The sequence below is a fragment of the Antechinus flavipes genome, chromosome 2, assembly GCF_016432865.1.
Source record: "Antechinus flavipes isolate AdamAnt ecotype Samford, QLD, Australia chromosome 2, AdamAnt_v2, whole genome shotgun sequence".
Lineage (NCBI taxonomy): Eukaryota > Metazoa > Chordata > Mammalia > Dasyuromorphia > Dasyuridae > Antechinus > Antechinus flavipes.
In genome coordinates this window covers 620,488,285-620,513,809 of record NC_067399.1, presented here as the reverse complement: position 1 = coordinate 620,513,809, position 25,525 = coordinate 620,488,285, and the positions used below count along the sequence as shown (strand labels likewise).

At 39.3% G+C, this 25,525-nt stretch overlaps 1 protein-coding gene across 1 annotated transcript; it reads right to left on the bottom strand.

The window, feature by feature from the left end:
• Window positions 1–2,794: 2,794 nt before the first annotated feature.
• On the bottom strand, window positions 2,795–24,309 carry RBP3 (retinol binding protein 3). Its single transcript, XM_051973827.1, has 4 exons — window positions 21,262–24,309; window positions 14,699–14,889; window positions 9,776–9,918; window positions 2,795–3,127 (listed from the first exon to the last, which is right to left on the bottom strand). Exons 1-4 carry the CDS (start codon window positions 24,307–24,309, stop codon window positions 2,799–2,801), a joined length of 3,711 nt encoding a protein of 1,236 aa, XP_051829787.1. The 3' UTR covers window positions 2,795–2,798.
• Window positions 24,310–25,525: the final 1,216 nt, after the last annotated feature.

Here is a 25,525-nt window from a genome sequence, read left to right as displayed (position 1 = left end):
GTTTGTTAACTTGGTGTGACTTCTAGCAAAATTGGATAATCTTTCTTCTCCTGATCTTGTCCTGCCTCCTTCCATTTACCTATTTTGGCTCGTACAATCCCCTTTATTTCTGCAATGGATTTCCCCCTACTTCAGTGTTTAGACAATTGAAATGCCCCCTTTTTTATTCAAGGACTATCTCAGGTAAAATTTCATTCCTAATTGAAAATTCCCCCTTCCTTATCCAATCTTTCAACACTTTGATTGAATCTATCTTATGCATGTGTTACTTTTTGTATTATAGAAATTTCAGTATATATCTCATTGCTGTTACTAGCTTGTAAGCTCCTTGAAATCAGGGTCTTGAATTCAATTTGGTCTTATTCATATTAGATATTTCTAGCATAAAACCTTTGTTGTTTTGTTGTTGAGTTTCTCAGTTGTGTCCAACTCTTTATGACCTCATTTGGGATTTTCTTGGCAGTTACTGGAGGGGTTGTCATTTCCTTTGCCAGGTCATTTTGCAGATGAGGAAATGGAGGCAAGCAGAGTTAAATGACTTGCCCAGAGTTACACAGCTAGTAAGTGTCTGAGGCCAGATTTGAATTAATGAAGATGAGTTTTCTTGGTGCCAGGTCCAGTTCTTTATTCATTGTTTTTCCCAGGTGCTACAGCATAAAACCTAGTGAATTGTTTATAATTGGTTGTTAATAGGTGTTTAAAAAAATAAATAGTGAATGAAAGGAGAATAATTGAATTGTACTGTAGGGTTGCAACCTTGATTTATTCTACATAACTTGCCATTGGGGGAGAGGGAGAGAATCAATAGACATGAAACAGGATTCAGGGATGATGTTAAAAACTGGAATAATATTGAAACATGTAGTATTGCATATTTGAAGTATTCTTGGAAAAATTCTGTCCCATACAATGTAAATAAGGATTGTAGGAAAATATATTAATGTTAGTGATATTTTCCCTTATCTAGAATGCTAAATATGAAATAACATGACATCAATGGTAATTGTATTATATAATAACAATAATGTAGTTATAATTGTAAAGTGACTACTTTTTGACATGAAAAGTCAATCAATCAACAAACATTTATCAAGCATCTAGTTGGTATACGGGGATCCAAATATAAAGAATGAAACAACCTACTTTTAGTGAAATTTAATTTCTTCTATTTTGTTTCCAAATATTCCTTAATGCCTTTTATTCTTATGCTATTCCACCCCCTGCTGAGCCTCTCATCTAGTTATGATTTCTGCCAATATAGTTCCCAAATGCTTAGAAGCAAATTACTTTTAGAAATGCTATGTCATCATTATATCATTTTCCATCCTTCAATAAAGAATGACCATGACTACCTTCCATCTAGAGGAGGGGGAAAAGTTGTAACAGAAGGATTTGCAAGGGTCAATATTGAAAAACTATCCATGCATATGCCTTGTAAATAAAAAGCTATAATAATAACAAACAAGAATGACCATGTTGCTTTCTTTGTGCTGTGGAAGTAGCCATGAGTTTCTGGGAAATTATGGTATCATAAATTTTGGACTGGGAGAGACCTTAGAGGCTCTGATAGGAGGTACAGAAACCAATCTAAACCCAGGTATCGGCATATCACAAATGATTTACTAGGTGTGAGCAAGGGCTATAAAAAAATCCACTTACTTGGGTTATAAGAACATAGTTGTCAAATACAGAGCAAGGATGCACATTGATAGTCTTGGTTTTAGGTCATATTAATATTGATCTCCTCGTCTCCCTTTCTCTGTTACTCAGAATAGTAGCTACTACTACCCCCCCCACATTTGACATTTCTATAGCACATTAATGCTACATAATGTTTTATGTACACTCCTCATGAGCAAATAGTGTGGGGTTCAGAGAAAGGATTGGCAGGATCCAGTGGCCCAATATTTTGAAAAGAAAATCAGACCAAGAGGGAGAGGAAACTCTTGGTAACAATATTCTTGGCAGTTTGTAGGAGAAGGTGGAGTTGCCAACTTGTACATTGGTAAAGTTGACCTCTATTCTAAACAAAATCCCACAACACAGCGCTAAGGGAATAGTTAGTGACATTTGGAAAGAGAAATAATGATCTCTAAAAGCCAGCATGCAATTATCAAGAGCAGACCAGGTCAGACTAATCACATATTTTCAGATGCAGTAGTCTGTATGTGCCATGAGGCACTTTTGTAAATGTCTTAAACTAAAGGCTCAACTTGTAATCCTGTTTCTAGCTTTTGGTGCCAGATTTTAGGGGGTGTGTGTGTGTGATAAAATTGGAACGTCTCAAGAAGAGCAACCAGGAAAATGAGGTTCTAAAGATTGTTAAATAAAAACTTTTTGAAGGAAAAGGCTTTATTTATTTATTTTTAGGTTAGATTTAAATCTAGGGGAACTTTTTGGGTCATCTGGTTCTGCCCTTATTTTATACCTGAGGCAACTAGGACCTATGAAGATTGAATGATTTATCCAGAACCATACAGAAAAAAATAAATCCTGGATGTGAACCCAGTCCTCTGGCTCCAACTGTATTAGTCTTGTTATCAAACTACATAACCTTAAAAAGTTAGCAAAGAAAACTGGAAAAGAGAAGTTGAAGAAAATCATTATCACAGATATTCTAGGGAAAGTGGGATTAAATTGAATTTAGAAAGGTTATTTTAAGTATAATTAGAATAAATAGACAGAAAAAGAGGCGTTCATCTCTAATACCTAGCCACATCCCTTCTGTACATTGATAAATGTTTGGACAATCTTAACCTACAGGAACTTTTACATTGCTTTCCACCAGGCCAGAAGATCTATTTTATCTTCTGCAATTGGTGGGTGAACATCTCCTTGGCTTTGCTGAGGGCTTGGTCAGCTGGAACCTCCACGTGAGGGGCCACTCCTACTCCCTCCCAGGAGGATTTGTCCCCAGAGCCAACCGATCGGGCCGTAGGGATGGTGATGTAGAGGTCGGTGTCATCCACGTGGTAGGTCTGAGGGGGTTGGCAACCACCACTGGTTACCTCCCCAATGACCAAAGCCCTCCCGAGCCGCTGCATGATGTACACAAACTCCTCCGCGGCACCCGCCGTCATGCTGCTGGTGAGGATGATCACACTCTTTTTGGAACCATATCGTTCACCTGCAAGAGATACAATAGATAGAAGGTAAGGTTTGGGAAGGCTGAGATAGTTTCATTTCATCTTTGTATTGCCGGCATCAAATATTACACGGTAGGTGCTTAATAAATGCTTCTTGATTGCTTAAAAGTCTCACAAGTGAACATCCACTTGGGAAGGATAAAGAGGTCTCAGGGGACTTTCCTTTTTGAGTCTGTTGCTGACACATTTTGTGATAACAGAAAGAGCAGTAGAGACCAGAGTTCTAATCCTGACTCACTGACTCATATCACTAACTCACTAAAACACAGATTTAGAGATAGTAAGAATTGTAGAAAATCTTGAGCTCATTTTGCAGATGAGGAAACTGAGACACAAAGAAATTAAATGACTTGGCCATTTGAATCACCCTGCTAGGAAGTATCCAAAGAAGGATTTGAATCTGGGCAGTTCCCAATTCATCATTGTGAAGTTTACAACTGCTTACATTTGGGTTCCTCATCTGGAAACTCATACTAACAGGGTGTAAAATCTTGTTGTCTTTTATGATTACAAAGCCCATTGTATCCATTCTCTCATTCAGACTTCAAAACAATACTTTGAGGTGGACTATTACTATTCCCATTTTACAGCTGAGAAAACTAAGGCTCAGAGAAATAAAGAAACTTGCCCAAGTCCATATACTATGCTCATGGAGCCAGAACTATCAATCAGCCTCCTGAGGCCAGTTTGGTAATTCTATTATACCATTGCTAAATCATTAGATTTAGAACTTTGAAGCCATCTGGTCCAATGCTGATATTGTACAATGGAGACAACCAAAGGCACAGAAGATGAAAGGATTCGCTCAGGCTATTGTAATTAACATAATATAATATAACAAATATGATATAATATAATAAATGTGCTATAATATAATATAATAAATATGATATGATATGATATAATATAATCAGTATATTGTAAATGGCAGAACCAGGATTTGAACCCAGGTCCTCTCACACCAATTCCTTTATTCTCCTTCCCCTTTGATTTTCTTATATAATATTTTTGTTGTAGAGATCAAACAAGATAATGGATGTAAACATTATATTCAGTTCTCCATTTTAATGGAACTCTTATAAGGTGTGGTATCTCTTGCACTTACAGACTTATATTTCTGGTTTTTTACCCTTTTAAGATTAGTGGGAGAACTTGGTTCAGCTTCTACCTTCCTGAATTCTCCATATTTGTTGTTATTCAGTAATGAAGTAATGGAAGTCTCCTGCAGGGTGAATTTTGATTTCCTCAGAACAGAGAATTGTATGACCCTAAAAAGCTGTGAGTTGGTGTTTTGAATAAAGGTATAGATAATATACTTATCAAATTTGCAGATGAAACAAGAGGCAGCTAGGTAGATCAGTAGATAAAGTGCAAGATCTGGAGTCAGAAAGACCCAGCTACAAATCCAGCTTCATAAGGACTTTGGGCAAGTTATATTTTAACCTCTACCTCAGTTTCCTCAACTGTAAAATGGGGATAATAATAGCATCTACCTTCCAGGGTTGTTGCGAAGATCAAATGAGATAACATTTGATTATATAAATGTCATTTTTATTATTTCTATACAATGCTGGGAGGTATAGCCAATCGACTATATAGTTGCATCGGGTTTCAAAGAATATTGATAGGCTAAAGTACTGGGGGTAAATTTAATAAGGCAAAATTTAATAGGGACAAATGTAGATTTATACTTGGAAAAATCCATTTCACCAATTTGAAATGAGGGAAGTGTAATTAATAGATGTTCTGAAAAAGATCTGGGAGTTTCAGTGGACTGCTAGCTCAATATGAACCACCTATGTGATGAGTTATCCAAAAACAAAAAACAAAAGCACATGAAATCTTGGGCTTATTAAGGGAAGAATTGTTTTTTTAAGAAAAATGGTATAGTTGGGTCTGAAGTCAGAGAAAACTGAGTTCAAATATGATCTCAAATATTAACTGACTGTATGACCTTGGACAAATCAATTAATCCTGTTTATCTGTAAAATGAGCTGGAGAGAGAAAAGGAAAACCACTCCAGTATCTTTGTCAAGAAAACCCTAAATGGGATTACCAAAAGTTGGACACAATTGAAAAACAAGTAAACCTGAAGTTCCGTTGAACTCTGATGTCATCCTACAGAGTACTGTGTTCAGATCTAAGTGCTCCAGCTTAAGAGGAGTGTGGATAAAATGGTGAGGGCCAGAGGAGAGCAATCAGGATAATGACGGGTCTCGTATCCATGTCACATGAGGACTGGTCCTAAGAACTAGATGTGTTTAATTTAGAGAAGACAATCTGAGATGAGGTGAGTAACTAAAGAATGGCTTGAAGTATGTTAAAGATTGTTTGGTTGAAGGGATTATACCCACTCTGTTGGATCCCAGAAGTAAGGCAGAATGAGGAGCAATAATAGAAGTCAAGAAGAGACCATTTTAGGTCTGATATCAGGAAAATCTTCCTAACAATGGTACTTATTGTTAAGAAAGACATTTGTCTAAGAGTGGAAAGGGTCAATACAGAAGTGATAGCTTCTCCTTCCTGAAGACATCCCCTTCTCTCATTATTTCATACAGGAGATTCCTAGTCCTTTGGACTGGGAGATCACTGAGGTCTCACTCAACTCTCAAGCTCTCTGATTCTGTGCCAGCTCTTATATCTCCCCCAAAACCTGCCAGGACCCAAGAAGCGAGGCTAGAGGTCATCTTGTCCAACCCCTCATTTACAGATGGAGAATCTGAGACCTGGCAAGTTTAAGAAAATTGCTTGAAGTCACATGGGTGGGAAGTGCCCCTTCTAGGATTTGAACTTAGATCTTCTCACTTTAGAGACAGAACTTTTTATATTTTACCCTCTTGCCTGGTACAATCCAAAATGGCTTCAACTCTTTGGATTGTTGGATTTGCCTGGGTTAGAAGATAGTCAAGGGGATATTTTCCCCCTTATGCTGATTTCCCTGAGGTTTGCCCACAGTGCAACATCATTATAAGGCTATCAGTGTTATGAATTCCCAAACCTCAGGCACATCTGTGTTCAAACAGAAGGACAAAGGAAAAATAAGATCTAACAGCAATAGGATTTTTTAGTTATCTCTATTAAGCGTATCTAAATCATGGCTCCTCTCCACTGAACTGTAGAATCACAAGCACATTTTCTGCACATTCTAACACACTAACACATGTCCTCATAGATAAAATACTGAACCAAGGGTTCAAAGGCTTTCTTTCTAGTCTTGTGGTTTCTTACTACTTGGATTTCCTTATATGGTTTGTTAGCCTCTTCAAATCACAGAATATCAAGATTGGAAGGGACCTAGGAGGTTATTTTGTCCAAACATTTTGTCTAAATGTAAATTCTCTCTATTACATCCCTGAAAAACAGTCATGGGAATTTTGCTTTTTTTAAATTTTTAAATCTTTATTTCTGAATTTCTAACCTTCCCTTCTACCCAATGAACTGTCCCTTGTAAAAAAAATATTTAAAAAGAAAAAAAAATGGTTTAGAAAACCCAGGCATCAACAGTATTTGATAGTATACATTATAATCTATCCCCATGGTTCCTCACCTCTTTTAAAAAAAAATAGGGACATGTATTTTCTCAATTCTTCTCCAAAGGCAAATTTGGTGATTAGAATTATGCAACATTCTATTTTATTTCTCTGGTTTCTTTTCTGCTTACAATGTTGCAATTATTTCATCTAATCTTTTCCTGATTGTGTTTATTTTATTTTTTATTAGTTCATTTAAGTCTTCTTTTCATAGTCATCATTTTTTTTTCAACATAGTAATATTTCATCGTATACCTATGCCACAGTTCTTTATCCATTCCTCAATTGATGAGCACTTACTTAGCTTTGGATTTCCTACCCTGGAGATATATCATCTTGACAGGTGACTAAACAAAGTACAAACCATCTAGTTCAATTGTTCTAGTCAATCTCAGTCTAAACCATGCTTCTCATGGCTATCCATTCATTTACCTAAGAAATTTTCATCTATCTTGTCACCATCTATTTTACTATCCCTATTTTCTCCCTTTGGGCACAGACATTAAATTAATAGGACTTTTATTTTTGAAAAGGATGTACTAAATCTCTTCTTTATATATCAGCTTATTATCCTAACTTAGCAAACCCAAACTCTTCTCCCTGATCCCTATTCCCATAAATAAATAAATAATCAATCAATAGATAAACAAACAACTAAATAATTTTATATATTTCTCCTCCTATTATATATTAATATTAATTCTATTATATCTTCCTCCCTATCCCCTCTCCTCCTTTCTCCTCCTCCTCTTCCTCTTCCTCCTCCTCCTCCTTCTTCTCTTCCTCCTCTTCTTTCTCCTCCTCCTCCTCCTTCTCTTCCTTCTTTTCCTCCTCCTCCTTCTCTTCCTCCTCCTTTTCTCTCTCTTCCTGTCTCTTCCTCTTCCTCCACCCCTCTATCTTTCTCTTTTCCTCTCTCTCTGTCTGTCCATCTGTCTCTGTCTCTTTTTCTGTCTCTGTCTCTCTCCTCCCCTTTTTTCCTCCTCCTCTTTTATCTTCCCCTGTTACAATGTAGTGTCTTTGAGGGCAAGAATGAACTTAACTATTGCATTTGTCCCCTCAGTGCTTAGCATTGTGCCCACATTATATTAAGCATTTACTACATATAGCTTCATCTGTTCATTATTTTTCAGTGCTTTGTGGTCATAAAAGTTCAGCTAATAATATTTTTATTGTCCTTAACTTTCCTTGCCCTCTGCAGCTGATTATAAGCCTTATATAGGAGTTTTATTTTGGTCTTGGACATCCTTGAAGATATATGCCTAGGTGTGAGATATCCAAATCAAGAGTATGGACATTTTAGACACTTCAAAGTATAATTCCATATTGGTTTCTAGAATGCTTGAATTAATTCATGATACCATCAGTATTAGAATGCCTGTTTTTCTGCAGCCCTCCAATATTTTTATCTTTTTACAAAACCATTCACTGTGAATTCTCTTAATGTAACCTAAAATTGCATGAAGTTTTTTGGTTGTTGACTCACATTGAACTTAAAGTACCCTAAGACCACTGAATCATTTGTCTTCTCAATCTTGCCATTTTAAATTGCTTTAATAGAATTCAGGTACAATTTAACATTCATCCCTATGAAATTTCATTTCATTTGCTTTGATCCACTGTGTTCTAACTTGTTAAGATTTTTTCTTTGACTGACGCTCTCAACCATTTAATTAGCTATTCCTTCCACTTTTGCAATATCTGAAAAATATGCTAAGCTTATCGTTTGAATAAAATGTTAAATAGCACAGTGCTTGGGTCTCATCACTAAGCTATTTTACTACAGACTTCCTTTTGACTAAAGGATCTTTCAAAGCATCTCCTAGATTAGGGGTTCAATGATCATACAACCAGTTCTAAATCTATTTAATTTTATTATTATTTAGTTAATGTTTTTGAATAATTTCTACGAGAATAAGAGAAGAGAAACTTTATCAAATGTTTCAGTAAAATCTAGGCAAACTGAATCTAGCACTGTCTTCTAGTAACCTTGTCAAAAAAAAAAAAGAAGTGAGATTAGTCAGTATGACCTATTTTTGTTGAAATCATGCTGGCTCTTTTCTTATTGATTTCTTCCTTAGAGATTTACTAGCCATGTCATTAGTAATATATACTGGAACTTAGCTTGCAATTGAAGCCCATTAAGCTCACTGGATTATAGACTGCTGACTTAATTTTCTTTCTGCTGTTAGAATTTGGGACACCATTTGTATATCTCTTGTATTTCTCATGATTTCTCAGAAGCCACTGATAGTGACTCAGCAATCGTATATCTTCCAGTTCTTCCAGGATGTGAAATTCATCAAGGGTTAATTAGGAAGTCTCATACTATAACCCTACTTACTTAATTATCTCTGTAATTTTTTCCTCTATTCCTATGAATTTAAGAACATTCTCCTTAATAGAGGAATTAGAAAAGAAATATGAATTGGGCGACCCCAGCTTTAGCTGTTTTTCATTATTATATCACTATTCACCCAAGCTTCATATCTGATTCTCTTTTTGGTCCTCTTATTTTCCTCAATTAAAAAAAATTAACAAACCCAAAATAACCACCCCCAGAAGTCATTTTATTGTCCCCTGCTGACTACTCTAATTTTTCCTGTTTTTATATTTCTCCTCTATTATTTGCTTTCATTTTCATAATTTTTGTTTTTTAAAATCAAACTTTTGTTAGATTCTAGTTCTTTGTGTGTCTGAACCAATCCCTTTAGATCAATTCTTTTTGTCCTCTGAGAAATCCTTTAAAGACCACCTAGTCCAACATTAATTAATCCAGTTATATATTTGTTCTAAAATGACTGTTCTAAACCAAGGGGTCTTAATCTGGAATCTGTGAACTTGGATTTCCAAGCTTTTAAAATATTTGGATAACGGTTTTTCAATGTTTTTGGTTTCCTTTATCATCTTATGGATTTTATATTTCATATCTTTAAAAAATCATTCTGAAAAGGGGTCTCTGGGTTTCACCAGACTACCAAGACACAAAAGGTTACGGATTCCTAATTCATGATGAACACAATTGAAAAAGAAAACATGTTGAACTGAAAACATTACAGCTAAAATCAGCTAAAAAGTTTATCCTCCAGATATCCCTCTCACCTGTGACCTGAGGCTGTGTCCAGATTTCACTGATGGAATCATTTGGTCTGTTGTAGATCCGGTCTAGAAGAACCTTTTGACCTTCATCAAAGAAGTAGGAGCACATAGCGGAGATGGAGGAGGTGGGACCTCCTATGTTGAACCTGTTGGATATTAACTAGAATTAGAAATTTTAGAAATCAAACCAAAGCTACTTGATCATAGAAATCATTCCATTTTTCTATTATGCATCCTATTTGTAGGCATAGATAAATTTTCTTCCAGATTGCTTTATAGGTCATGATTTTTTCAAGAAATCATAAAATCCCAAAGTTGGGAAGAAATTCAGTGATTTACTGTGTCACATGTCACATTGTCTTAGTTTTCTCAAGGAAATTGAAAAGGAGGAAAAGGAGAAAGGTTGGAATAGATAACATCTAAAAATCTTTCTAATTTAGAAATTCTAAGATATTTAATTTAGCAATGGATAATAGATATAGTTACTCTTTTGGGATTGTTTTGAACTTTTTCCTGGGTCTCAGTTTCCTCATTTGTAAACTGAGTTGGTTAGAATAAATGGCCTTTGAAGTAACTTCCACATCCATTAAAAAAATTTTTTTTTGGCAACAAGAGTTAAGTGACTTGCCTAGGGTCACATAACTAGTAAGAGTTTGGGACTGGATTTGAATATAGGTACCTCTGACTCCAGGGCTGATCCTCTATTCATTGTGCAACCTCTTTGCCCTCACATTATTTAAGTTTGACCCATGTTATTGACACTTGATTGAGCTAGACAATCAAGAGTGCAATAAACCAGCCTCTGATTTGTGATTACAGATTTTGGAGTATATACCCTGAGAATATAATAATTGGCTTTCCAAAGTAGCGCTGAGTCTAGCATATCTCTCCTTCTAACAGCCCTGAATTCTTGGCTTTTTCTGGGGTCCTTTAATTATTATTAACAATAATCACTCTTGGAAATTTGCTGGTGCCCAAATGGCCATAGGGATAATCCCTTATCTCTAAATTATGATGTTTGAATTTATAAATGAATGAAGATTGGGCTTTAGTGGAAGAAACAATTTGTTCCAAATTAGGATTCTTGAATTTATTACATATATATAATACATTATATATAATATAATTTATATTTATTATTACATATATAATATATTATATCTTCTGGATCCAACCATTCTGAATAGCAATTTGGAACTCTGTCCAAAGAGCTATCAGAATGTGCATACTCTTTAATCCAACAGTCTTTCTACAGGGCTTATATACCAAAGGGATCTTAAAGATGGGAAAGGGACCCAAAAGTGCAAAAATGTTTGTGGCAGCCTTTTTTGTGGTGGCAAGAAACTGGAAACTGAGTGGATGCTCATCATCTGGAAAATGGCTGAATAAGTTATGGTAGATGAATGTTATGGAATATTATTGTTCTATAAGAAATGATCAGCAGTAGGATTTCAGAGAGGCCTGGAGAGACTTTGATGCTAAGTGAAATGAGAAGAACCGGGAGATCATTACATACAGCAACAAGAAGATTATACGATGAGCAATTCTGCTGGATGTGGCTCTTTTTAACAATAAGGTGATTCAGGCCAGTTCCAATAGATTTGTGATGGAGAGAGCCATTTGCATCCAGAGAGAGGCCTGTGGAAACTGAGTGTGGATCACAACATAGCATTTTCACAGTTTTTGTTGTTGTTTGCTTGAATTTTTTTTCTTTCTCATTTTTTCCCTTTTTGATTTGATTTTTCTTGTGCAGCATGGTAATTGCATATATATGGAAAGAGAGAGAGAGGCAGACAGACAGATAGAGAGAGAGAAAGAGATAGAGAGAGAGAGAGACATATATTAGATTTAACATATATTTTACCATGTTTAACATATATTGGATTACTTGCCATCTAGGGAAGGGGGTGGAGGGAAAGGCTTTACAAGGGTCAATGTTGAAAAATTATCCATTCATATGTTTTAAAAATAAAAAGTTTTAATAAAAAAATGGATTATATATATATATATATATATTTAAAAGAAATGTTGTTTCTCTGGGCCTTGGTTTATTCATCCCTTTATAAATTGTATACATCATAGTTTAGAGGAAAGGATTATCCTTCTGGCCATTTGGGCACCAGTAAATTTCAAACAGATTACTTTTTAACAATAATCAAAGGACCCCAGAAAAAGTCCTGCAAATCAAAAGGTAGAGAATAGGAGAGTGACCTAGTGGAAACTTTTTCAGTTATTCCTTATCTTCCTCCCTCCCATTTCCTTGTTTCTCTTCCCCTATCATATATTGGTCAGGGTGGATAGCAGCATCTTCAGTTATAGAATAATAATAAAAGTTTTATTCTGTTTCTATGGACTCCCAGCGAAGAAAAAGCCTGTTTTGTGTTTTTGTGGAGTCTAGTGCCACCTAGTGATTACGAAGGGTGGTGGTGGATCCAAATCCCAAGGTTATACCCCTCTCTCTGGTAGAGTGGAAAAGGACTCTAGGCTTCCTCCATCTCCCTCCCACCTGCTCTTTAAAAGGCCAGTTTGTTCCTACAGAAGAGAAATACTTTTCCTCATCTTATGACTCACATGTCTCTTTGCTCTCCTAAAAGTAGTGAAGATCATGGGTGACAGAATGGTATAGTTTGTTCAGAGAAAAACCCAGAGCTCCAGAAGGAGTGCTCATTCTCTGTGTTTTCATACCTATCTCTGCACAGAAAGAGAAATATTCTCCCACATATCCATATAACTAGAATGTCCTTTAGGCAATAGATTTAAGACCTGGATTTAACTTTGATTCTGTCGCTAATTAGCTGTGGGACTTTGAATGTCACCCCAATTTTTGAGTCTTTTTTCTTGCTTTGTCAGTGAGTTGGACTATATGAACCTTAAAGATTCTTCTCTACATTCAGAATTCTTCTATGTTCCTGAAAAAGCACTGGGTACAGGATTGGACCGATTATTTCATTAACATAAGGATCTTCCAGCTGAGGAAATTTCCTTTATCAAAGCAACTTGGTATCTTTTCTGTAATTTATATATAATTCTAGAATACTATCTAGATAGAATAGGTCTATGCTTGCCTCAATACTTCCCAATAGTCCAGAGCCCCGACCAGATTAAAATGTTATTGGGAAATATTTAATAAAATGAATAGTAAAACATTGATAATATTAATATATAGTTTTCTAAGTAAATATGCTACCTTTTTGTATGATTTAATGGTCCTTTTTTCCCACTGGTCTAGAACACTGAGAGGTTAAGTGATCTGCTCAGGATTAAATAGCCATATAAGTCACAGATGAATTTTGAATTTAGCTTTTCCTGATTCCTAGGAATCTCTGTACTCTCAAAGCCATACTGCCTCTTGTTCCTGAAAACCTATGTTTGGATTATTTTTCCCCAAATCAAGGATGAGAGACTAAGAACACATATATCACCTAATATATATAACACAGTGTAATAGTTTATTTTGTTCCTCATTCGATCCTCACAAAAGTCCTGTGTGGGAAGTGTTATTATCCCCATTTTACAGTTGAGGAGACTGAGGTAAATTGACTACAGATGGATGCCTCTGTGCACTATGGCACTACCTAGTGGATAAATAAAGCATATCTTATAGATATAAAGGATCTTTCTCCCTTAAGAGAATTTATTTGGGGGAAAAAAATCTGTAAAATAAATGATCAATCCTGAATTTACATTCTTGTGAAGATTGATTTTTCACATATTAGATTCCCTTAGGGAAAGACATATGTATATATCTATATCTATAATATCTCTCTCTATATATATTCATTCTAAAAAACACTTTTGGTGCTATTGAATAGAGATGGTGAAATATTTTGGTTTCTTTTGGAGCCATAATTAGCAGCATCTGGGCAAACATTGCCTTAGGGCAATAGGTAACTTATAGGAAAGCACCCTCAAATCAGCTTTACTATTCATGATGCGAAAATGATACAAGAAGTAATTAAGATAAATTGAGTTGAATGGGAAGAGGAATTAGTTATTATAACGGCTTTAGGGAATAGGATCTCAGAGTTAGAAAGGATCTCAGAGGGGCCCTGCAGTCCGTCCCAAAAGGTCTGGGGTCCCATTCTCTTGATTTCATCAGAGAATATTTTATGATCATCTTTCTAATACAGTGATTTCTGCCTTCACTGGGGAAGAGACATGGATGCTTGTTCAGGGAAGGTGGGAGAGAAGCTGGTCTTTGCAGAAAGAAAAGCTGAGGACGGAGGGTAATACAGTAGAAAGAGTACAATCTGGCATTGGAGGATCTGGATTCAAATACAGGCTATGGTGCTTACTGCCTGTGTAACTCTGGAGAAATAATCATAACCACCTTGGACTTTGATGTCTCTATCTGTGAAATTAAAAATTTTGACTAGATGTTCTCCAAGTCCTATTTTAGCTGAAGACCTAAATACATAATTACTTTATAAAATGCATACAATAAATTCTAGGTAAGAAAACAACAAGAAGAAAGAAAGAGGAAACCTGGAGTTAGGGAGGGGATAGAGTAAAGTTGGATTATCATTTCTTTAAGGGATGGAAGGAGGAAGAAAAGGAGATTATTTAAAATTTGCTGTCCCACCACCTTGAAGCCAAATCCTACTTTCCCTTCTCTTGGTTCTAGACAATAACACTAAGGTATTGTTATTGCTGTTGTTCAGTTGCATTCACATTTTTGAACCATAACCAGCTATACTGTCCATTGAGTTTCCTTGGTAAAATACTAGAGTGGTTTGCCATTTCCTTTTCCAGTAGAGTAAGGCAAAGATTAAGGGACTCGCTAGAGTCACACAATTAGTGTCAGGTCTTCCTGACTCCAGGCCCAGTGCTCCTGTCCACCTGCCATTTAATTGCCTCCCTCACTAGTTACATTTCTGGTTTTATTCAGTTCTACTGGCATCCTGTAGCCTGACTTTCCATGCTTACCTCATGTCAATAATCATTCCATCCGTGTGCATGACCTTCTTCCAGACGTGCTCCACCAAGAGATCAGAGACTTGGGTGAGCAGTTCACAGTCTCCAAACATGTCAAACCTCAGGTAGCCAATGTTGCCCTCAAATACATTGGTATGGAAGGAAAACTTGATCAGATCTTCAAAGGCTTCAGGAGAGGGAAGCTGAATTCAAAAAAGACAGGGAAAGTCATAGAATTCATTAATTCAACAAATACGTTTGTCAACATTTATCTTTAGTAGCTGATCACAGCATGACATAGTGAAGAGACCAGTCTAGGAGTTAGGAAGTCCTTTCTCTGTCACAGGCTGTGTGACCCTGGGTCACGACTTATCTTTTCAGTGTCCCAGACAACTCTCTATGATGAGTGCTAAGTCTATATCTGTGGAGGGAATTTCCACACTGGGAGTTCCTTGCATGACTGAAATCATAGGCTTATCTCCTACCTCCATGTTCCCTCAGAAAACATCATAGTGGTACTCTAAGGGATAGGAGGGAATGATAATGGATATGTAATTAAAATGTAGTCTACACCCCCAAGGAGCTTATGATCTAGAAGGATTTGAGTAAATTTTATGAATTTCTAATTAAGGAAAATAATATTTCCCAATCAAGGTCCAAAGATCATCCTTGATATGATGGGAAACCTTGAATGTCACTAACAAGTCAAGAGCTCAGAATGGGAGGTGCATATTCACTGTGGCAGAATTCACTAGTATAGAAAGCAGAGACCTTGGTCTCAAGACTAGGAAGATTTGAATTAAAAATCATCTCTAATTCATACAGGATGTATGATTCTGGTCAAATCTCTTAATCTCTCAATGCTATAAGACAACTTTGTAAAGTTCTAAGATGCTGAGAAAATGCTGACCTGCATCCAATACAGCTGAATTGTTAAACTTGGAGTTCTCTATCCCTTTGTTTCTGGGATATACCTCATCTGAGCATATTAAAAGAATTTTATTAACTCTGAAAAAGAGTCTTTGAAATATGTTTATTGTACGAATTTCAGTATCCAGAAGAGAAATACAAATTAGATACTTTATACAAACTCCTGTGCTCCCCAAACAAGAAAAGCAAAATAAGTTTTTTCAATAAGTTCTTTTAAGCTAAGATGCTATTAACATACTTTATTCTACTGTCAATCTTACAGCCTCAAATCCTATCAGCTATTTATGTCCCCCTCTAAAGAGTTAACTAATTTCCTATCAGTGGTGAGGATGGGGAAGGCATTTATTTGCAGAACAAACAAACAAACAAACAAAAAGATTACTGTTAAGCTCTGTTCATCTCTTTCCATGTTACCAAATCCCGTACCTCATTTTTGGCTCTCCCTCTTCCTCCTCCAAACAGTTCTCAAATGACATTGATAAAATTATATTTATTTGCTTCTGCCATCCATGACTTAATGAGTTCATTAGATCCAGGGAGTCAAACACAGATAAATTAGTAATAACCCTGGCCTTGCAGCTCATTTTCAGCATGAATTGAAGGGGCTCACTGGACTCTGCAATGTTTCATTTTCTTCATCTATGGTTTAGGGGATCACAAGCCTAATTGTAGATCTGGCTTCCCATCTTTACTTTGCCATGTATAGTTTCCTCATCTGTGAAGTGGGCATCACTTCTGCCTTGTCTCAAAGTGTTGTAATGAACAGCAAATGAAATGTGATATAAAAAGTACTGTAAAACTTTTAAATAAAAGAAAGGTATTACTGCTATTAATACTAATGCCAATTATGATAATGAAAGGCAACATGATATAATGAAAAGAGAGCAAGACCAGGAAGATCCAGCTCTGACACATATTGATTGTATGTCAGAGAAGCTGTCAATCTGCATAGGGAGACTGAGTTTCCTCTTATGGGAGTTCTCTATATCATTGAAAACACATGTTCAATCCCTTTCCCTACCTTTCTTGCTAATTCCTACCCCGTCTCTACCCATACCCTTATTCCCAACTCCATCCCCTATCTTACCCCTATTCTTATTTCTCCAGTATCTCTGTCTCCATTTCCAACCCTATTCCCATCCCTAATCCTATCCCTACCATCTCTCCCATCCCCATCCATTCCCATCCCTATTCCTCTCCCTATTGCTTAATAATGATATTCTTTTAAGTGAGTGAGGAGTTTGTAAACCCAAATTATTAATCTGGACACCCTACAATTGGGATCTTTTCCTTAACACTCTGTCAGGATAGCACTTTAAGAACCATCTAAATGTAGAGTGTTCTAGCCCTCATTACTTTTCTTTCATGAGCCACCTTGGACTGACTGAACAATATAAAATAGTGGGAATATAAGTGACCTTGACCTCAGAATACCTGCGTTCTGGTTCCATCTCTGTGAACACTGGGTGCAGTCATTTACTTCTTTAGGGGCTCCATTTCCACATCTGACAAAGGGGAAGGTTGGTTAAAAGATCTCTAAGGCTCCTCTCACTCACCTCTAGCATGTTCTGATTCTAGGAAGACTCTTGGGAAGCTACCAAATGACATTTAAATCCTTTCCATTGATGAGAGTTCCCTTCTGAAGTCCAGGGCCACTCCTCTGCTTCTTCTCCTCATCCTCTAGCTAACCTTTAAAGGTACTGTGTGGGACTCAAGATTCTATCTTCAACTCTTCTTCCCTCTCAAGGATCTTTACTTTGACAGACTCATTTATTCCAATCGCTGCAATTGTTACCCTTCACTCCAACATCTTTATCTCCACTTTTGACCTCTCTTGCCAGCACCTCCAATTGAACATAGGACATTTTTGTCTGGTTATTCCATTGGCATCTCAAATTCAACCAGTCCTAAGTGTAACTTATTATCTTTCCCTCAAACTTGAATTTACTCTTCCCACCACTGGTACCGCCAATCACAGTGTCTCCTATACATCTGTAATTTGGATTGTCTTTCACACTTCTCTCCATCATTTCTTTCAGCCAATCAGTTACTAAGTCCTGTCATTTAGAGTTCTGAAGTTAACCCTTCCCTGAGAGGAATCTTCAGCAAACCACTTAGTGAGACAGCTTCAGAGGAAGCTTCAGATCCAGGTATTTCTCTTATGCATACTAGCTATGTGACCATAGACTTAAACCTTTAGTATCTCCAAATGACTTTCTGAGGCTATAAATTGCAGACAAATTTGCATATAAGGAAGATGTTTTCATATTGAGACTTCTATACAAACATGAAACCACAGGCTTGGGTTCCTCCTCACCCCAATAAATAATATTTTCCCCAAACAAATACAATTTTAAAAATTGCAAGATATTTATGTGGGCAGAAATAATTCTGGGAATAATGTTTGAACCTCTCTCAGTATCTGGTGTCACAGCTCAAACGTAATAAGCATTTAACTAGCATTAACAAAATTATTGTTAATAATTAATAACAATAGCAAATTAACAAATATTTGCTGCCTTGAATTTGCTTTTCATTGCCCTCCTTACCTCATCTGCTGCATCCTCATCCCTTAGTGGCAGGGAGCATGTTGGAACATAACTAAGTTCCTTTATTTAGGCCATAGACTTGATGGCTTGCACAAATGGCATCAGAGCCCTTCCTCCCCTCTTTCCTCCCTCCCGCCCTCCCCCTTTTATTTACTTTGTTTGGCCATTGCACATGACCATCAGAGGCTATTGAGTTTGTCATTTCCAATCCAGTGGCCAGTGACAGGAATTCCACTTGATCTTTCAAGTGTGTGGATTGATTAATGAGGCCTGGGTTCCAGGAATATACCCATTATCTCCATGGCTTCAGTCTGACTCTATTTATGTGTGGTTCAGAAATCCTGAATTCATGTGAAAAAGCCCCCTCCTGGCTACACAGAAGTGATTTCAAAAGATGCTCGACATTTTTTAAGACTCGTGGTATGGGTGAGCAATAAAGGTCACTGAGAGAGGATAATTCCTCATCTTTTAAAGCCCTGTGGAATTTAACAACTGTATGCATGCATGCATGCATGCGGGTGTGTGTGTATATACACCAAAGTGTTTTATTGAGGTTGGTTTTAAATAGAGCATCAATATTTTCTCAACAAGTGCTTAAAAAGGCTTGAGTGGGGCCAGACCTGCCCTATTTTGGACAGTCTTCTGTTTTTAGTGATCTCTAAGGATGACCTAAAGTCTATGAGCTCTAGGAAGCAAATCTCTGATTGTTGAATTTTTGTCTTTGAATCCTTAGCATTTTTTTAAAAGATGCAAGAATAGGAAACACAGATTTAGACACTTTTCTTTTTGTTAAAAAAAAAAAAGACAACTTCAAACTCTTCCCTCTTCTTCCACCAAAAAAAATATTTGGGTTCATCCATTTTATAGGTTTAGTGGGTTGTGAGAGAAGGTGCAGGGTGGTGGAAAGCTCACTGTTGCAGAAGTGAAGAGAGAGCCATGTTTGAATTGTATCTCTAGCATTTACTAGCAAAGGCAAGTCACCTATCTCCCTTGGGTCTCAGTTTCCTCATTTTCAAAATGAAATAGTAATGTCTATAGTAATTTGATACAATAGGAGCACTGTGTTCTTCAGACCTTTCTAGTATAATAATATCCCCAGGTTATTTTCTATGTCAAATGACATATGATATGTCCATTGCTTGGCAAGCCTTTAATTAACTGTTTTTATATTGTATTCTACTATGCTCCATGTAGAATGTAAGTCCCTTGAGAGCAGGGACTGTTTAGTTTTTGTCTTTGTATTCCCAGAACCTTGTACAATATACTTTATTCCCCTCTAACTAGCTGTGCAACTCTGGGCAAGTAATTTAGCCCCGTTTGCCTCCATTCCTCATCTGTAAAATAGCCAACCACTCCAATATCTTTGCCAAGAAAATCCCATTTGAGGTCATGAAGAGTCAGAAATGACTCAAACAACTCAACAACATATTCTACGATACAGAAAATACCAGCTGACTTTTTTCTTGAACAAGACACTAAGTTTTCCAACTTCATGTCTTTGAGCTGGCTATCTGTTTTACTTTCCCACATGGGCCTACTGACTGTTCTTCCCCAATGATCCTCCATCTCCCATCTCTGCCTTTGTCACCACCTGTCTTCCATAACTAAAATGCTCCTCCTTCTCACCTTTTATCTATTAGTTTCCTTGTCTTCCTCCAAGATTTATTTCAAATCTTTCCTTTGGCAGAGGCTTGTCTTATGGGCTCTCCCCAGTTAGTCTTTACTAGTAACTCAGTAACCTTCCATTTCACTTTATATCAGGTCAAGAAAGATGTAGCAGGGTGCAAGTAGACCTATATGGCTCTCTGAGATTATAAGTTACAAATAAAGTCCTTATTTAAATATATAGAGGGTATTTTCATGCTGGAAGTTTCATATAAAAAGTGAAATCACAGATCTGGAATCCCTACTCGCAATACATACATTTTTTTCCTAATGAATATATCTTTATATATTATTTCCTAATTAGAAGGTGATGTCTTTGAGGTAAAAATTATTTTTGCCTTCTTTGTGTATCTAGTACTTAGCATAGTGTTTGACATGCAATAATTGCTTGTTGGTTTGACTTGACATAGTAGGCATTTAGTATGTATTTTTTGGATTGGATTTATTCTTTTATAATTACAACTTCCTCTAACTGTCCATTTAATTTATTCTGCTGGGGCAGATAAATGTCAGAGCAGATAGAGTCTGTGTGACTTGGGCAAGTCAATTAACCCTGTTTGCCTCAGTTTCCTCATCTGTAAAATGAGCCGGAGAAGGAAACAACAAATTGCTCCAATATTTCTGCTTAAAATAAAACTCCAAATAAGTTCAAAAAGAGCTGAATAAACTGAAAAAAAATGACTGAACAATTCATTCTCATTAATTGTAAGAGGAGCTCAGTAAGATAAAGTTCATTAATACTTCTTCAAACTAATTTCAGCTAACTTTATTGCAATTAATTCAGCTTTTTCTCTCTCTTCTTCTACTGAACATTCTTCCAGAGCTATGAACACTGAGTTTTATTGGCTGGGGTCCTTTATTTCTCCTGCCCACTCTGGTGAGCCCCTCTGACAATACCAATGGATCTCTCATGATGTTCCCCTTTAAAGGTTTATGTTCCAAGCAGACCTATTTGTCTTCTGGTTGTGGTTCAGCCTGGTCTGGTGAGTTTGTCAATATGCATTCCTCTGACAATCTGTAAAATGAGCTATTGTGCTGATTCACTTTTCTATGTAAGAGAGCGTTTCTTACCTTCATAAAATTCTATAGTAGGAAGAGGCTTCCAAGGCCATCTTCCCAAACTATCTGAAGCATGAATTTCCTTAACAACCTTCCCGTCTCAATACTATCCCCACCAACCAGGAGCTTAAACACCTTCAGTGAGAGGGACTTATTACTTCATGAGGCAGTCTATTTTATTTTTAAGTGGCTCTATGTTGTCCCTCATTTGGACTTGTTTATTTCCTTTTAATTATCCATTAGTCCTGGTCCTTTCTTCTCAATGAGTCTTGTGATTATGTAATCTTCTACTTTTTCTGCTTAAATCCTAAATACCTTAAGAGAGGGCTTCCTAGGCAGTTTAATAGTACTAGGGCTATTGTGGAGTCTCACCTGCATGGGAACGATCCCAGGGATGCGGTCCTTGGCGTCCTCTGGGATATGGGCTGTCTTCAGGTGTCTGTCTCCAGAAAGAGTCTGCAGATCTGCCCCCAACATGTCAGCCAGTTCCCCTTCTGAGGTAACTTTCCCGTACTGGGTCTGGAGACTTGCCAGCTTTGCTGCCACTCTGGACCCCACCTCTGGGGAGGCATAATTATCAGCAACGAGCTTGCCAGCTGTCTGTAGAATGGTGGGCACCTTGGCCCGAAGGGCAACAATGCCCTGGGCAGTGATGAGGGCTTCATTTGCTAGCACGCTGACATCAGGCTCAACCCCGGCCATATCCCAGGCTTTCCCAGTGACTGGGCTGAGGGCCACCTGAGTGGGCATGGAAACATAAAGGGGGCTGTCACCCACCTGGTAAATGCCCACCGAAAGGGCCCCTCCTGCCGTGGGCTCACCAATGACTGTGGCCCTCTGCAGGTCCTTCATGATATGAGCAAAGGCCTCAGCCGCAGAGCCACTGGTATGGCTGATCAGGATGTACAAGTCCTTCTGGGAACCATAACGCTCTCCAGCCACCTGAGGCAGAGTCCAAACCTCGGTGAACTGAGAGGCTGCCCGATCAAAGACGGTGTACAGGTGCTTTCGGGGCTCAGCTTCGAAGAAGTAGGAGCAGAGGAGGGGCACGGTGGTAGAGTAGCTCCCAGGGTTGTACCTCAGGTCCACCACCAATGCTTCTGTATTCACCAGCTTCTCCCACACCAGCTCTACTAGCTGGGGGCCAATGGCTCGCACCGTCTCTACCTCCGCCATCATGTCGAAACGGAGGTAGCCCAACTGCCCCGGCAGGACTTCGGTCTTGAAGAGAGCCTCGATGAGGTAAGTCAGCTCCTCAGGGGAAGGGACCCCTTTGTGAGGCGGGGACGATTCTTCCGGGACTGGTTCCCCGGGACTGTGGAACACGTGTATCCGATGGTCCCCAGACACCTCCTGCAAGTCGCTGGTAAGTTGGGATGCTAATGACTCGAAGTCTACAGCTGTGCGGTAGGTCCCGTGGGCTAGCTTAGCTCTTAAGAAGGCGCTGGCCTGCCCGACTACTTCGGGGAGGGCGTAATGGGCCTCCACGAGGTGTCCAGTGCCTTCTACCAAGGCGCCCAGTCTCTGGTGAAATTCTAGGACCTCCTTGGCTTTGTCCAGAGCTTCTTCAGCCAAGACAATGGCATCGGGCACGACTCCTCCTCCGAGCCAGCACTCACCGTGGTTGTCGATGAAAGTGAGAGTGGGCACGGTGAGAACCAGACTCCCATTGGGGGGCTGCAGCAGGGGAAAGGTGCGGGTGTGCATCAGGCTGCCTGCAGTGATTTCCCCGACCAGGGTGGCCCGGCCCAGAGACTGCATGAGGAAAGCAAACTCCTCCGCCGCCGTGGCCGTGTGGTAGCTCGTGAGCAGGTAGACGCCCCGCTCGGCCCCGTAGGGCTTGCCGAGCAGCTCTGCCCGGCTGCGGTACTCCTGCGTCTGGTTGGTCTGGCGATCGTAGGTGGCAAAGAGGCGAACCGGGCCCGCGGCTGGGTCCTGGAAATAGGACAGGAGCAAGGGCACCGCCGAGGAAGGCCCCCCGGGGTTATAGCGAAGATCCATGATGAGGTGGTCGGTGTCCTGAAGGGGCTCCCAGACCTGTCGCAGCACGTAGGGAGCCAGTGTGCCGAGGACCGAGGAATCGGCAAACTCGTCAAAGCGCAGGTAGCCCACGTTGCCCGGGAGAACCGACACCTGGAAAACCGAGTCTATCAGCGCCTGCCGTTGGGCTTCACTCTCAGGCAGGGACGCGGAGGCGGGAGTGGCAGCTTCCTCTCTGGGTTCCGTCCCGACTGTGGCTTCCTCGGGCCTCAGAACCCGCACCAGGAGCCGGGGGTCCTCGGACACCGCCTGGAGCATCGCGTTGAGTTTGGCAGCCAAATCTTCCTCCGTGAGCACGGAGGAATAGTCGATGGCAGTTAGATGATGGAGCAGGGCCGGTACCCTATCGACCAGGGTGTAGTATTTCTGCAGGACTTCCATGAGCCTCTGAATGGCTTCTGGCCTTGCCCTGCGGAGGGTGAGAATGGCCAGCGCTTTCTCCAGAGCCTGTTCTGCTGGAATCCCCACACAGGGAACCACCCCGCTGCCCTCCCAAGTCTGGCTACCCCCACCCAGGGGGCTCAGAGACCGTGCCACAGGGACAGTGATGAAAAAGTCTGACTGTCCAATGCGCAGCTTCCGGAGATCGAGGGCCCCTCCCAGGGTCTGCTCTCCCACCACGATGGCCCGGCGCATCTTCTTGAGGATGTAGGCGATATCCTCAGCTACCCCTACAGTATGATGGCTGGTGAGAACCACGATGTCCTTCTCCCCACTGTACCTCTCCCCCAGCACCTGGGGCAGGGTCCAGATCTCAGTAGTGGTGTTTGATGGCCGGTCGTAAATTGTGTCTACGTGGAGCAGGATATCCCCATGGTGGAGGTAGGAAATGACAAAGGGGATTCCTGAAACTTCACCTCCCGTGCTGTGCTGGAGATCCAACACGAGAGAGGAGGTCTCCATGACCTTCTTCCAGATGTCATTCACCAGGAACTCCCCAACTTTCTCTATCATCTCCCGGCCAGGGATGTAGTCCACTCTTAGGTAACCAACGTTACCCTCCAGTACCTGGTACTTGATTATTTGCTGGAATAAGGCGAGTAGCTCTTCCTGAGTGACATTGGCGAGTTTGGGGTCGTGCTGAGGAGCCTTGGCGGTGCTGGGCTCATAAGAGATCACTAGCCGTGGGTCATTGAGAGAACCCTGCACACCTGCTGTCAGGACGTTGGCCAGCATTTGGGGATCAGAGATATGCAAGATCTCTCCACTCCTGATTGCTTGCTCAATTGCTTCTTGCATCCCCATTAAGTTTTCTGGGAAGCAGTAGTTATCCAATAAGATCTTGGCCATATCCAGAACCAGAGTAGGTTGGAAGATTTCTTCTGCATGGGCCAAACTAAATAGTAGGGCTGAGAACAGCAGGAGACACTGGCTAGTCATTGGGAATCAGAAGAAGAAACACACTTTGGAAAGAATCTCTCTTCTCTTTTAGTCCACAAAGCAATCTCTTCTGTGCTGTGTGTGTCCCTCTTTGTCAATGACTATAGACAGAAAGCCTTATGCTAAATATGGGAGCAGGGAATAAAGGGAGGGCTTTTTATCTCCATTAAACCTTTAATCTCATTAAATTGAAGTGCATCAGCCAAAGGGTGATAATGGTAGCCAGTCCTGTTGTTTACAACTCCATTAATGAATGTGGGTAAAGAATGTGGTTTACTGGGACAGTGTCATTGTACCCCCATCTTTGTGCTGCTTCTGAATATGCACTAGTTCTCTCCCCTTTGGATCTTAACTGACGTAATAATTGGTCCCAGTGTTGTTTAACACCAAGGAATTCAACTGTAAAGCTATTTGCTGGGAACTCACTTACCCTGTGGCAACTTCATTGCAATCACACACTCATCTCATGAGCATAAATTGGAGCCAAATTCGTGCTGCCCTGATTGCCTGGATAATTGCTAGTAATGATTTGTATTTTTGCAGCCCATTGCCTGGAAGGGCAATTTTCCAATGCTTTAGCATTTGGCTATTTGCAGTCTCTAGACAACAGACATTGATGAGAAAGCCATCACAAAAAGCTACCACCCACGACAGGCTGAGGAACACTGCAGGACGGCTGCATTCACTCTCAGCCTAGTGCAGCAAAAACTGAAGGCACTTTAATCTTCATAATTCTTAGCTCATTAGGATTTGCTTTTAATGACCCCTAGTGACATATGGTGATGTCTCCCCACTGTTTTCAGCCAATGAAAATGCAGCTCCAACTACAATAGAGCTGAGGTTTGCTTTTGAAGGGCAGATGTATTCAGGAGACCTTGGACCTGTATATTTGGAAGGGGCTAATTATGTATTTATTACAGAAACCTAAAATATAACTAACATCTCAGAGTTGGGAGACATCTCAGAGTCCATCCAATTCAATCCCTGCTCGATCCTGAAGTAAGCGGTCATCTAGTCTCTACCTAGAGACTTCCAATGATGGGGGCATTACTATTTACCAAGGCTTTTGGAGAAATCTAATTGAGAGCAGGTTTTCCTTAAAGAGGGTTAAAATCTTAGCCTCTGTGATTACCATCCAGCCATTTCAGTTCTGTCTTTTGGAGTTACACAAAAAATATGAACACTCTTTTATATGATAATATTTTAGATATTTAAA